A 14,187-nucleotide genomic window follows, 5' to 3' on the forward strand; every position below is an offset into this window, starting at 1 on the left:
GAAGAGAAGCGAGCCGGCGGCCTGAGGAGGCTACTGACTGAGCACCGCACCGGGGGAGCCAGGAGGCGCGGCAGAGCGGACGGGCCCGGAGCTGACAGATAGACGGCGCGGCCGGGACGGCGAGCGAGCGGGCAGGCGCGTGCGGGACGCAGCCATGATCACTTCAGCTGGTGAGTGCGACCGCTGCCGGCGACGAAAGGGAGGAGCCGCCACGCCGGCTTTTAGCTGAGTCAGGGCCGGTGACTGGGCACCTCCCGGCAGAGCGCCGGCCTGCGCGGCCCCTCGCTGCCCACGGCCCACCCCCCGGCCTGGGGGCTGGAGGTCTGGGCCCGGCCTCTCAGGGCCCGGCGATGACCTCCGGCTCGGGGGGATCGCGCGGGCTGGAGCGCCTGGGCATCCCTCCCCAGTCACACCCCCGTGCCCGGACCCGAGGGGCTTCTTGGGCCCTTCTCCGATCCCCACCTCCGGGGAGGGGGGCGTCCTCACTTCTGTCCCTCCCGAAGGTGGCCCTGGGGCCGTCGGATCCCAGCGCTTCCCTCGCATATGGTTAGGATGGGCTGGCCCCCGGTGCGGCCGGCGGGTAGGGCAGCCTAACTACTACAGAAGTGCTCCGGCCCCGGCCCCGGCTCCGTTCTCCTTGGAGTCAAATCGGAAATTACATTTGAGGCGGGTTGTTTGTGGAGCTGTTCCACGAGTATTCAGTTCAGGCGCCCAGAAAACTTTTGTGTTCGGTGAAGACAGCACTTGAAGGCTGCATTATAATGATCATCTGTCTGTAGTTTGGAGGCGAGGGGCTCAGTGCGTGTTCTGCATTGAAGAAAGAATTCATGGATCTGCGGAGCGGTTTTCTTACACTTAATCATTGCATATGTAGATCCGGGCGATGACATTGGAAATGAGATAAGCTTCAAGGATCCAGTAGAGAATTGTTAAGCCCCCCCTCTCCCCCAAAGATTTATTTGCATATAGGTGTCCACAGCCTTGGTGTTTTTTTGCTTGCCTGCTCACACACCCTTTTCTCGTCCTGTTTATCTACGCTTGCCCCACAAGTATTTTGTTGTAAACAGACTTGTTTGTACTAACTTGTACGGCGCTCAAACCCATGTATTTGTGAGGATTGCTGAAAGGAATTGGTGGAGACCCTAGAGGTATAAAGCTATTTTCAAAGACTTCAAGAGGTGTCACCTCTACCTGGAATTTTGTCTCCCCGGGGGTATAAATGAGATGAATTTTAGTTCAAATAGGAAAGAGTTTTTCCAGTCACAGCTCTCTAAAGGTAAAAGGAGGGTGAAGTTTCTTACCATTTGTAAATGTAGAGCTCCTTCTGTTTCACATCTGTCCATTGCCACAGCTCTGTATTAGCCCAGACCACCTTTATCTTTTGCCTGGGTTTCTGTAACGGCCTTAAGATTTTGTTTTTTCCACCGTTATCTTCATACAGTCCATTTTTCTTGTTGTAGTCAGAGTAATTTTTTTCAACCTTTAATCACATGTCATTTTTTTTGCTTAACGTCTCTAGGAATGTCCATTGTGTTTAGAATAAAATCCAGGCTTTTAACCAAAGACTTATATCATTGGATTCCCCCTTTGTCTTATATACTACTGTCTTCCTCACTCGCTATATCCTATTCATACTGGCCTTCTTTCTGTTTCTTGAATATGTCAGTGTCTCTCCTAACCTCAGGACCCTTGCACATTCTGTTCCCTCTTTCTAGACTCTTTTTCCTCAAGTTTTCCCTTAGCTTCTCAATCTTTAGTCCCAATTCCAGTGTTAGTCTTTCCTGATCATTCTTTTAAAATATGCTGCCTGCCTCTCTTCCCCTTAGCTGTCCCCTTCCTTCACCACAGCCCTGCGATTACTTTGTTTACTTAACTGATTACTGTCTCTCTGTAGACACAAGTTTGGGCAGCAAACTTGTTTTCATAATTCTTAGAGCACTGTCAAGCAGATAGCAGAAGTTCAGAAGTATATTTAGAACGAAGGAATCAACTAATGAAATCGATAAATTAATCCCTAGAGTATTTTAAGGAGAGCCTGAAAAAATACTTAGTGGGAATATGATAGAATTTAAACCTATTGAGAGTGGCAAGAGTAGTGATCTTTAAGGTACTATTCTGAGACGCTGTGGTGATTTAGTATATTTGTGGTGAGTGTGTATTTGTTACATTTACTGGATTACTTACCAGCCTTTGCCCAAAACATTTTGTCACCTTGTTTCCTGTTCTGTGGCTCACAGTGGCTTAGGATCTGTCCCAGGTGCTAAACAAGCTAGCCTCACAGTTTTGGTATGGATTCATCAGTTAATTCTTTCGTTTATTCTCTAGTCATTTGCTAGGTACTAAGAACATAGTGGTGAATAAGAGGTGAACACATACTGTTTTTCAAAAGATTTGACAGCAAAAAGGAGTGGAGAGATAGAGATCGGTGGTTGCAGGAGAGGGATGTGAGATGAGTGGTGTTTTGTGGGTTTGTAACATAATATAGGCACATAAAGGGAAATTATGCTAAAAAGCTTTAAGATAGTAATCCCCCCACTCTTTTTTCCTCTTCCTTATCCTTGGAGACAGCGATTTTCAACTTATAACTGGAACGTACTTCTGTATTTATAAATAACATCCAAATGTTACTATAAATGATTGAACAAGTTTACATAATGTCTGCTTTCTTTTTATTATGGCAGAAGAGATTTTTCTAGCATCCCAGACTTTTCACATTCCTTGTATACCTTCCTCTCCCCCCATCCAAAGGAAAGTTCTGTTTTGTTTTTAAGATGGGAAATAATATGGAATGTAGAGTATTTATTTGATTTAGTTGTGTTCCATGAACAAAGACTGTATTTCTAAGCCAGGACAACCATGTAACAAATTAGCTATAAGTGATACCAAACAGGAGAGTGTAAAAAATTCATCACCTCTTTTGGTAAAAGCAGTTCAGATACATGATTGATTGATGATAGGCAGTGGGTAGCATTTTTAGTATGTTGATGAAGTGTTCTGCTGTTTATGATCTGTTCCACATTTAAAGCATTATTCTCTGTCATCTGTTCCATATCACTAGTTCACCAAACTCTCAACCCCCCATTACATTTTTTTTTTAAGATTTTATTTATTTATTTGACAGAGAGAGATCGCAAGCAGGCAGAGAGGCAGGCAGAGAGAGAGGAGGAAGCAGGCTCCCAGCTAAGCAGAGAGCCCGATGCAGGGCTCGATCCCAGGACCCTGAGATCATGACCTGAGCCGAAGGCAGCAGCCCAACCCGCTGAGCCACCCAGGCGCCCCGCCCCCCCCATTACATTTTTTAATCTGTCTTCTCTACATTCTGTCAGTTTAGCCTCTCTGTTCTGGACTTGTCATACCAGACTAGAGTACCAAGAAGTTCTTTCTGTCTGCTCTTATGCTTTTAGAATAGTAGTATGCCTTAGCCAACACCATGGTGTACCTTTGTTGGCTAAATGTTGTATCCTTTCCTGTATGGCTCTTTAAAGACTGCTGGAGCTACTTGGCAAACCTACACTTACCATTTAAAAATGGCTACATCTTGGGGCGCCTGGGTGGCTCAGTCGTTAAGTGTCTGCCTTTGGCTCAGGTCATGGTCCCAGGGTCCTGAGATCAAGCCCCATATGGGGCTCCCTGCTCACCTGAAAGCCTGCTTCCCCCTCTCCCTCTCCCATTCCCCCTGCTTATGTTCCCTCTCTCACTTTGTCTCTCTCTGTCAAATAAATAAATAAAATCTTTTAAAAAAATGGTTATATCTCCTAAGTAAATTTGTCATGACGCTTTTTAATCAACTCACAGTTTCTTTTATCTTTTTTTGAAAAGATTTTTATTTAGTTATTTGACGCAGAGAGAGAGAGAGCGAGCGAGCTCAAGAAGCGGGAGTGGAGGGCAGAGGGAGAGGGAGAAACAGGCTCCCACCAAGCAAGGAGCCTAGAGCGGGACTTGATCCCAGGACTTGATCCCAGGACTTGATCCCAGGACCCAAGCTAAAGGCAGATGCTTAACCAACTGAGCCACTCAGGCGCCCCTCAATTCAACAGTTTGAATTCGTTGTTCCAGAATGACTTTAAGATCTATATGGAAAACATATATCTGAAAGACAGTTTAGTTTTCTTTGTTTTTTTTGTGGTGTTTGTTTCTTTGTGGTTTAAGGACGTAATTTCCCTTATATTTTTCCCAAAAATCCCTTTGGTATATGACCAGGTGTATTCTTTTCAGTATCCTTCACTTTCCAGCATCTGCTAACACCTCAAGGTCATGTGGGGAACACTGTGCTTGGGTAATTGGAAGTCAGAACAAGATAGCTCATCATTTAACATACCTTCTAGGTTACTTGTGATATAAAAGTGGTGCCTTAATATAGGCATCTTGAAATAATTGATATATTTTACTCTGTGGAGTTGATGACTATACCTTTTTTTGTAAATAATTTTATAACTCTTGATTTATTTTGTGTGAATAAGTTTTTTCTAAATTTGTCTAGGAAAGTTTTGATTAGTACGCTAAGCCAAAGATTCTCCAACTGTAATATCAGTATCACAAGGAAAATTTGTGGCCCATCCCCACAATTTATAATTCAGTAGATATAGGATGAGACCAAGAATTTGCATTTTTAACAAGTTCCCAGGAAATGCTAATTCTGTGGGTTCAAGGGCTGCACTTTGAAAACCACTGAATTTAGTAAATGTGATTTTTGTGGTGTCATAAGGGTTTGATAACACAGTTCTTAAACTTAAAAATAGGAACATTTACAATTTTATTTATTTATTTAAGATTTTATTTATTTTACAGAGAGAGACACAGTGAGAGAGGAAATACAAGCAGGGGGAGTGAGAAAGGGAGAAGCAGGCAGCCCGATATGGGGCTCAATTCCAGGACTCTGGGATCATGACCTGAGCCGGAGGCAGATGCTTAATGACTGAGCTGCCCAGGCGCCCCCTAAACATTTACAATTTTAAAGAATAATCATTCTTCTAGTGAAGTCACTTCTCAAAATATACTTACTTTTTCCAATTGTGTTATATTTTTGACTAAGCAGTATCTTTTATCTTAGCGTATGCTTTATAATTATGATATACCTTTTATCTTACAGCTGGAATTATTTCTCTTCTGGATGAGGAAGAACCACAGCTTAAGGTATGAGTTGAAGAAAAATTAACTGGGGTTAATTTGAGTGCTGTGAAACTTTGAATTGAGCCATATTTGTGTGTTTTCCATATAGCCATCTTACCCAGTCTGTAGCCATTCAAATTTAGCCCCCCACCCCAGGACAGTATTTTGGCAATATGCTATTGCCAAAATAGCGTATTGGTTTTCCCTAGAGTTTAACAAAGCTAAGGTAAATAATTCTCATTATGGCACCAGAACACTCCCCACCCACCCTTGTTTCTTTATCAAAGGAAAGCACAAAAAAATTGTTTATTCTTTGTCACATATTTTTAAATTATTTGTATTTGACTAAAATGGCACATACTTAAAGTGGTTCTACACACCTGAATTTACTTATATCCAGTAATTAATTTTATATGTACAGAGAAGAAAGATGCTTATTATGGTAAGGAATGAACTATGGCTAGTCTTATGTTTTATGATTAAAAACTAAAAAGGAAATCTATAAACCTAAGAGAAAACATGAGTCAGTAAATTTTTGTATTTGTCATAGATTAAAAATTTTAGTAAATATGATTGAGAATTTGGCCATTGATTTGTCAGAAACTTTTTTTTTTGTAAAAAATTGTATTTCATTTTTATCTTCTACAGGAATTTGCACTACACAAGTTGAATGCAGTAGTCAATGACTTCTGGGCAGAAATTTCTGAGTCTGTAGATAAAATGTAAGAAATTATTTTATTTCTATAAATTGGATTAAAGTAGATCAACTAATTATCTGTGGATGTGGGTCATGTGGCTTATTAATTCACTTAGAAATGTGTTGCTACTAAATATATTTAAATTTGGGATTTTTAAGGATAACCAGTTTGAGCTAGGCTTATACTTCCTAATGTCTTTCAGAGAAGTTTTGTATGAAGATGAAGGTTTCCGGAGTCGGCAGTTTGCGGCCTTAGTGGCATCTAAAGTATTTTATCACCTTGGGGCTTTTGAGGAATCTCTGAATTATGCACTTGGAGCTGGTGACCTCTTCAATGTCAATGACAACTCTGAATACGTGGAGACTATTATAGGTAATTATTTTCTCTCTGGTAAAGCTTTATTTTGGCTTTTTTCTTTCTGTAGTGCATATAACATTTTTTTCCTGAATTACTTCTTGCTGTTGCCAAATTTAATTTTAATTGGAAGTTCACAGTCCTATAATCTTATGCAAGCTGATCTGCCTTCCAGTTTTGTGATTCTTTTTTTTTTTGGCATAATGAACAGTAACATTAGTAAGTTATAGTAAAGACACCTCAAAAAACATTTTAAGAATGAATCTAAGAAATTAATCAGAAATAGCCTAATCACATAAAGTAGTTAGCTTAATTAGCATAAAGGTAGTTATGGTTATTGTTACTCCAATGAGCATTCTGTTCTATGAAAAACTTAGATTATTATGAGTAACAAACTAAAGGACAGCAATTTGTAGAGCTGTTTCTAATACTGGAAATCATTATTGACTACCTCCATTTTCCAGGCACTGTGCCACTCATTCTTCATGGCATGGTTTATTCTACAGCTGTCCCATAAGGAAGGTGCTTTCCCTGTTTTACAAATGAAAAAACTCAGGTTTCGAGATGATAGAGACACGTGACTATTAAATAGGAGAGTCAGAATTTAAAACTCCAGCTTATTTCAAAATCCATATTGTTTCTACTAGCAACGGTCATTTTCTCCTTTGTTTATTTTTGAAGGGGAGAATAGCATACTGGCAAGACTTTGGGCTCTCTATCTTGTAAATTAAACTATAACTATGTAATGTTTTATTCAAAGATTTGTAACTTTAAAAAATGTTTGAAAACTCCTGATCTAGTAGGTGAAAGAGCAGACAATATACCCATCAGACAAGTCTGTCAGAGTATCAAGCTTTTGGTCATAGTTATGGAGAGCCCAAGTGGTGTGCAATGGAGATCTTTTTTTAATTGCTGATTTAGAAGAGGTCTGCATTATTCACCTGAACCCTTAGAAAGAAAACTTTGGTATTCTCTTTCAGAAATGGGAAAGTGCTGCACAAAGTGGTCCGAAGGGATACTTTCAGATGTTTCTGATGTTCTAACTAGAATTCTGCATTTATGGTTTTAAAGTTTTTGCCATGGTGGTGTGAAAATGTTGCATGTAACTTACTGCTGTTGGTGGCTCATTGAATTGGAGTTTTCATCTGTAAATCTTATGGAAAGAACAAGTGGTTTTAAGGAATAGACCATAACATTTGAAACATGGAACACTTTCTCTATATTGAGTTAGAAATAGGGAGTTAAATACACTTAACCTCTCTTCTCTTATTTCAAGGATTTTTTTGATGAATACTGATAATTTTTTCTACAATGATGTGCATTGCTTCTATTTTCCAGATCATGTTTTAAACAGGACCGTTGGTCTGTAAGGGACTATGATATGATAGATGCCTTCCTGCTTTCTAAATGCTATGTATCATGTTAGCTTGTAGAAGGCAATTGTTGATAAATAGACCAATTCTGTTTGCTTTTCTTTGTGTGGCAGTGGGGTTCACCCTTCTAGTTTTGTAGGGACTTTTAGAATGGATTAATTTGGGGGACACCTAGGTGGTCTAGTCGGTTGAGTGTCCCAACTCTTGGTTTTATCTCAGGGTTGAGGGATCAAACCCAGGTGCAGAGCCTGCTTGAGAATCTTTCTCCCTCTCCCCCACTTCTCCTTCACCTGTGCATGCACTCGTGTTTTCTTGCTCACTCTCAAATAAATAAATAAAATCTTTAAAAAGGAATGGATTGTGGGGCACCTGGGTGGCTCAGTGGGTTAAAGCCTCTGCCTTCGGCTCAGGTCATGATCCCAGGGGCCTGGGATCGAGCCCCACATCGGGCTCTCTGCTCAGCAGGGAGCCTGCTTCCCTCTCTCTCTCTGCCTGCCTCTCTGCCTATTTTTGATCTCTGTCTGTCAAATAAATAAATAAAATCTTTAAAAAAAAAAAAAAAGGAATGGATTGTTTTGACCATAAGTGAAATTTGTGAGGAGATACACAAAATAGAATTTGGGAAAGACTTCCTAGAATCTTAATGAATATTATATATCCAGAAAATTCAAGGCTAGTAAATTTTCTTTCTGTCCTAAAAAGAGTTCAGCTGGGAATGAGACTAGATTCTGGGATATAGTTATGATATAAACCTGGTAAGTGAAAGCATGAATCTCATTTGAAACCTAGGAGGTATTTTTTTTTTCCCCTTCAGTTACAATTTAAGGAAAATTCTCCAACTGTTAAAATTCTGAGGTTCTTTTCTAGTAGAGTAGGTGTAATGTTTCCTCACTTAACTACATTTGGTTTAAAACGCTATTAGGGTCTGCTAAAGATTTTCTGCAACCAGGATTGTTTAAGATCTGCTTTGTGACTGCCACTTTGTCCTTATTAACTGTATGTAAACCTTCATAGTTCTGCCTGGATGGCCTCTGAATGTGATATATTCCAATTTGTTAAAGAACTCTGTTTCTCCCAAAATATAGATCCATTTAATTTGGGCCATCTAGTGGACCAGTAATTCTTTATGCTAATTCAAATCATTTGTTTCCCAGGGCTGTAGTTTGTAACTAATTAATTTTGTCCATGTACCCTTTCTTTTTGAAAGGGACAGTAACAAGTTAATGAGTTATAGGGAGTATAACTATTTTAGGTCATTCACTTGGGTAACTATCTTCCTTATGAGGGTGGAAGAAGGCTTAGGGAAATTCCCTTCATTGGTTATTCCTAATAAGTTTAAAGTGTGATTGTAAAGTAGTGTGAATTGTAAACAAACTTAAATATTTCTCAACAACTATCCTATTGGCCCCCTTCAGTATGTCCCCCTTCAGTATGGCCCCATTCAGCCAAATCATTGTGTAATATGAAAGTCAAAGCCTGCATGTAGATAATACTGCTGCGTGAATTTTAAGACTGGCAGTGGCAGTGGGGGTGGGGAGCTGGGAGTGGGGATTGCATAGATTTCACCCACCTTTCTTTGCAACAGTATTTCAACAGATTTGCTACAGTTGCTGGAAAGTTTTTTGGAAATCTTTGGAATTGCCTTTGGAATCTGTGGTACATTTCAGGTCATTCACCAGTATTTTAGGAAGATGATTTAGACAAGGCCTCTACTGTCTTGAGCTATTAGTTTCACTAATTTGAGGAAGTCTAATAATTTATTGCTCTGTGATAATTTTTACAATAGGTCTTTTAAATATCCTCAGTAATGGCAAGTATTTGTTTTTGAAAGTGAAAACAGTAGCTATTTGTAGCCAACGCTGTCTAATAAGCAGTACAGTTGAGTAATATAATGGTCAAAATATAATACAAAGATGTTTTGAATACTGTCAGCCTCATTGGGATTAGTTTGTAAACCCTCCAGTATAATTGTTACAAAGGGAATGGTATTAATTTGAATGTATAACATCTAGAGTTAAAAAATTTTTTAATTTGCTTATTACTCTGTAGTTATCCCATAAATTTTTATGATTAAAAAATGTAGGCATTTGTCTTTTCTAGTAGTTTAGCCCTGTTAATAAGGTGATTTGTTATTTTATTTTCCTCATAGCAAAATGCATTGATCACTACACCAAACAGTGTGTGGAAAATGCAGATTTGCCAGAAGGTGAAAAAAAACCAATTGACCAGAGATTGGAAGGCATTGTAAATAAAATGTTCCAGCGATGTCTAGACGATCACAAGTATAAGCAGGCCATTGGTATTGCTCTGGAGACACGAAGACTGGATGTCTTTGAGAAGACTATATTGGAGTCGGTAGGTAGATGATGTGATTTTAGAGATTGTTATTGTTGGGGAACTGGCAAGGCAAGTCATTAAAACTAAAAACCATGGGTAGTGAAGACAAAATCTTAGGAATAATAAGGTGCTCTTTTGCCAGATGTTTTCTTTTCATGTTTATGTATGAACCTTGGCTGTGTTTTGTGGTCATCAAGTACCTGCTTTTATCTTACCACATTCATTACTTTGTAGTTGTACATGGGGAAGTTGTTTTAATTATCCTGCCCTTTTTTAGAAGCCAAATCTTCTGTTAATCTCTTGGAGCCTTATGTTTTTTCATAGGGTTTAACAGTATAGTAATTAATTAATTGTATTACTTGGTAGTTAATATCTGTGTTCAGCAGCAGTGATAAGATTTAAATGAGTAAATGATCTAATGTGATAGAATTGAACCTTGTTTTACTTGATTTCATTTTTGGGCAGTTGTAGCCTCTCCCTTTGTTCCAGTGAATAGAATTAAAATACTTGTTTTCATTCACTAACAAATACTTTTGGGTGTCTACTCAGTCAGACATTGTTCTAGGCATTGGAGATGTCATGGCAAATGACACCAACAAAGTTTCTTCTCAGATGGAACAATCCACTGGAGGAATAGGCAGATGAGCAAATAAAAATATAAAGTAAAGATGTGCAATGTTAAAAAAAAAGAACAAAGCAGAGTAAGAAATGCATCTTAGTTTGCATCCCAGAGCATGTGGATATAACAAGTTTTATGAAACAGTACCTACTTTCACTACTTCTGATGTAACTGATATTTTAAAATTGTATTTCATCAAAAACGCTGGTCCCATAAAGTTTATTTCATTAATGGGTCACAACTTGTCTTTTGAGAAATACTCCCATAGCTCTTCAATATGCTTGTTTATGTTGAAGGGACTTTTATAGGTCAGTATCTCAGATACCAAAGACGCTTCAGAGAACTGCGAGATATACATAGTCGGGAGTCAGAATCTCCTTAGGAAGAGCATCCGCTAGTTGTGACAGCACCCAAAGCCTGAGTCACTCAGAGCTGGAGAATAGTTCTATCCTACGGTGTTCCTGACTCTCAAGTATAGGCAAGGCAGTTTTCATAAAACGTTTTATGAAAACAGGTTTTCAGAGTTATGAAAAACGTAACCACTTGGTATATGGACAGTTGTATATATCTTTTTTTTTAATAATTAACAGCACCACTCTTTTATAGTATTCTGTGTTCACATAGTGAGGATTCAGGATGATCATTAAATATTGTTTTCAACCCATTTCTTCATGAAAACGGGAAAATAAGTAATTTTCTTCAAGATTTTAATCTAAAATGTTGATTTTTAAGTTCTGTTGTTTAAGTTGCAGATAATTGTTTGGCTGCTTAAAATAACTAAAGAATGTAGATGAAAATAATATGATTACCAAATAAACACAATGCATCAGTAACCAGATGATGATGTATCTTGAAATTCTGTCTTTCAGAATGATGTCCCAGGAATGCTAGCTTATAGCCTCAAGCTCTGCATGTCTTTAATGCAGAATAAACAATTTCGGAATAAGGTACTAAGGGTTCTAGTTAAAATCTACATGAACCTGGAGAAACCCGATTTCATCAATGTTTGTCAGGTACTTATATTACATTATGTTATCTTACTTCCTATCACACTACTTTATGCCGCAGTGCTGGGCTGTGATATGTGCATTACATTGCATTATGTTACATTGTGTACCTCTAATGGTATCATACATGTATCTCAGTTGATCTTGACAACAGCTTGTGACAATTAAGGTGTACACTTATACTCTTTTTTACTGGTAAGAAGCAATCTTACAAAACTAAAAAACTATGTTTTCATGCATTCTGTGTATTCTTTTTATATTTGAAAGTATGGCAAACATTTAAAGAAATTTTGGAAACTAGGTTAAAAGAAAAATAAAAGGTAGAAGAGGTAAAAACAGTATGTATGTTGTATCATTCTAAAGCGAATTTCAGGTGTAAAAATGATCTTTGGTTTTATTACCCAAACAGAACCAAAACATTTAGGTATATTTTATCTCTTTTCATGTATGAATTTGCTTGTACATTTTAAAAATTAAGATGATCCAGAAAATGCGAAGTGTATCTTTCCCTTTCCCCAGGCCTTTTCTCAAAGATAATGCATAGGGGTTTTTCTTTCATTTATTAGCACATTTTAATGGCTACATTGGATTTTTTTGACCGGAAGTGAAGTTTGCTTTTTAACAATTACCATACTGTATAAATTTTTGTATTCTGCTTAGAACATAGTATTGTATCACAGGTTTTGTTACTTTTTCACTGTAATATAGTCTCATGCTATTTTAAAGTCATCCTCTCTACTTTTAAAATTTAGGGTAATGCATCCTCTTTTAAATGCTTTTTGTAGCAAGTTTGAAACAGGAAAGACTGGAAGAAAAATCATTTATTTCACCCAAAGTCAACATTTTAGTGTATTTCTTTTCACTTTTCTCTATATAGTCTTTGGAGTTTTGTTTGCTTCTAAATATTCTAAATAGTTTTTAATCATTTTTTTTAATTGTTTTTTAAAACACATGAAAAATCATAGTCCTCTGCTTACCCATGTATATCAGTTTTATTTCTCAGAGGCAATTTTATTTCTTTTTAGCTGTTTTATTTCTTGTCCTTTCAAAACTTTATAAAACTTTTACATTTTAAAATACATCTTTTTGAACATTCTTGTGATTCAAAATTTGAAAAGAACCAATGGGTATACAGTGAAAAGTCTTTGCACTCCTTTCCTTTGACTCCTAAGTTCCTTTCTTTGGAGGCAAATAGTATCGATTATATACATCCTTCCAATTTTAGCATTTTTCCATGTTCTGAGTCTTCACAAACTGTTGCTCGAACTTTCTGTTGACTGTACAGTAGTCATTTAGTGGATGTACTTTGCCTTACTTAACCATTCTCTATTATTGGTCATTTGTTTTGTTTCCATTATTTCCTATTCTTAATTTGATTAACACTTTGATTAATGTATTCATTTTGAAATTAGCTATTTGCTACTTTAAGGAAACAAAATTTAAATTGAATTCTTAAAAAATAAAAATCCTAAATTTATTGGATAGTTTGATTAAAACATGTGACAGAGTAAGAGTGAGAAGAGAGATATGTCCAAATGGTCATTTTAGTGCCTTTTATTCTGGCCCATGATACAATGTCCGTTAAATAAATGAATGACCCCTGTAATTTATGGTTAAGCAGAAAATTCAAATTAAGGAGCACTTGATAATAAAATACAGGTAAGATTTGACGAAGCTAAGAGTCATTCACCTACCAGTTACTGAGTACTGCTAATTGCCAGGTACAATCAGATGCCATTTTCAGGAAAACTCTGTCTAGTGCCAGGATCAGAAATAAGAGTACTAGAACTGGAATTAAAGTTTTAAATTAATTTTTTTTTAAAGAAATGGAGTGCTAGAACAGTTCATCTTCCCCAGTTTGCCTGTGCTTGTATTTTAAAGTTTCCTGTATTATAACTGTTTGTCAATGTCTTGAGCATTTTGTAGACACAGTTTTCAATTATTATGTAATTGTTCTTTATCTGCATTTCAGTGCTTAATTTTCTTAGATGATCCTCAGGCTGTGAGTGATATCTTAGAAAAACTGGTAAAGGAAGACAACCTCCTGATGGCTTATCAGATTTGTTTTGATTTGTATGAAAGTGCTAGCCAGCAGTTTTTGTCATCTGTAATCCAGAATCTTCGAACTGTTGGTACCCCTATTGCTTCTGTGCCTGGATCCACCAATACGGGTACTGTTCCAGGATCAGAGAAAGACAGGTATAAGTATCTTTTTCTGCACCAGAACTAATTGAACAATCTTTATCTTATTTTGCAAATAGGTGGAATATTCATTGACCACATAGTCTAAGAATTAATTTCAGAAGTAGTTTTCTTAAGTTGTAAAGTCTTAATAAGGCTATTGCTCTGTTTTGCACTCTGCTGGGCACCTTAAAGAATACCAAAGAAAGGGACCTTTCTAGAAAGAAATGGAAATGATTGACAGGGAGGGCCAATTGCATATGTGCTACCTAACCACGTAAATTAAAAATTTCAGATGGGTGGGGCACTTTGGTGACTTAGTAGGTTAATCAGATGCTCAGGTCTTGCTCTTAGGGTCATGGGTTCAAGCCCCATATTGGGCTCCATACCCAGCATGGAGCCTACTTAAAAAAAATCTCATATGGGTTAGGTGGGCTAGATTTTAGATACCTGGAAAGTAAGAAACATTTCCAGCTTTTTCTGCTTCTTTTAAAACTAAATATACATTT

General features: G+C 37.7%; 1 protein-coding gene across 1 annotated transcript in view; it reads left to right on the plus strand.

The window, feature by feature from the left end:
* The window catches only part of PSMD1 (proteasome 26S subunit, non-ATPase 1), a 91,440-nt gene continuing 77,253 nt past the window's right edge, over positions 1–14,187 (plus strand). Inside the window, exons 1-7 of the mRNA XM_032857474.1 lie at positions 1–170; positions 5,090–5,133; positions 5,758–5,831; positions 6,010–6,179; positions 9,684–9,889; positions 11,360–11,503; positions 13,470–13,696. Coding sequence (XP_032713365.1) covers positions 155–170; positions 5,090–5,133; positions 5,758–5,831; positions 6,010–6,179; positions 9,684–9,889; positions 11,360–11,503; positions 13,470–13,696 — 881 coding nt within the window. The 5' untranslated portion in view covers positions 1–154. The remainder of the gene's footprint in view (positions 171–5,089; positions 5,134–5,757; positions 5,832–6,009; positions 6,180–9,683; positions 9,890–11,359; positions 11,504–13,469; positions 13,697–14,187) is intronic.

The sequence above is a fragment of the Lontra canadensis genome, unplaced genomic scaffold (genome assembly GCF_010015895.1).
Source record: "Lontra canadensis isolate GAN:19392208 unplaced genomic scaffold, GSC_riverotter_1.0 scaffold13, whole genome shotgun sequence".
In the NCBI taxonomy this organism is placed as follows: Eukaryota; Metazoa; Chordata; class Mammalia; order Carnivora; family Mustelidae; genus Lontra; species Lontra canadensis.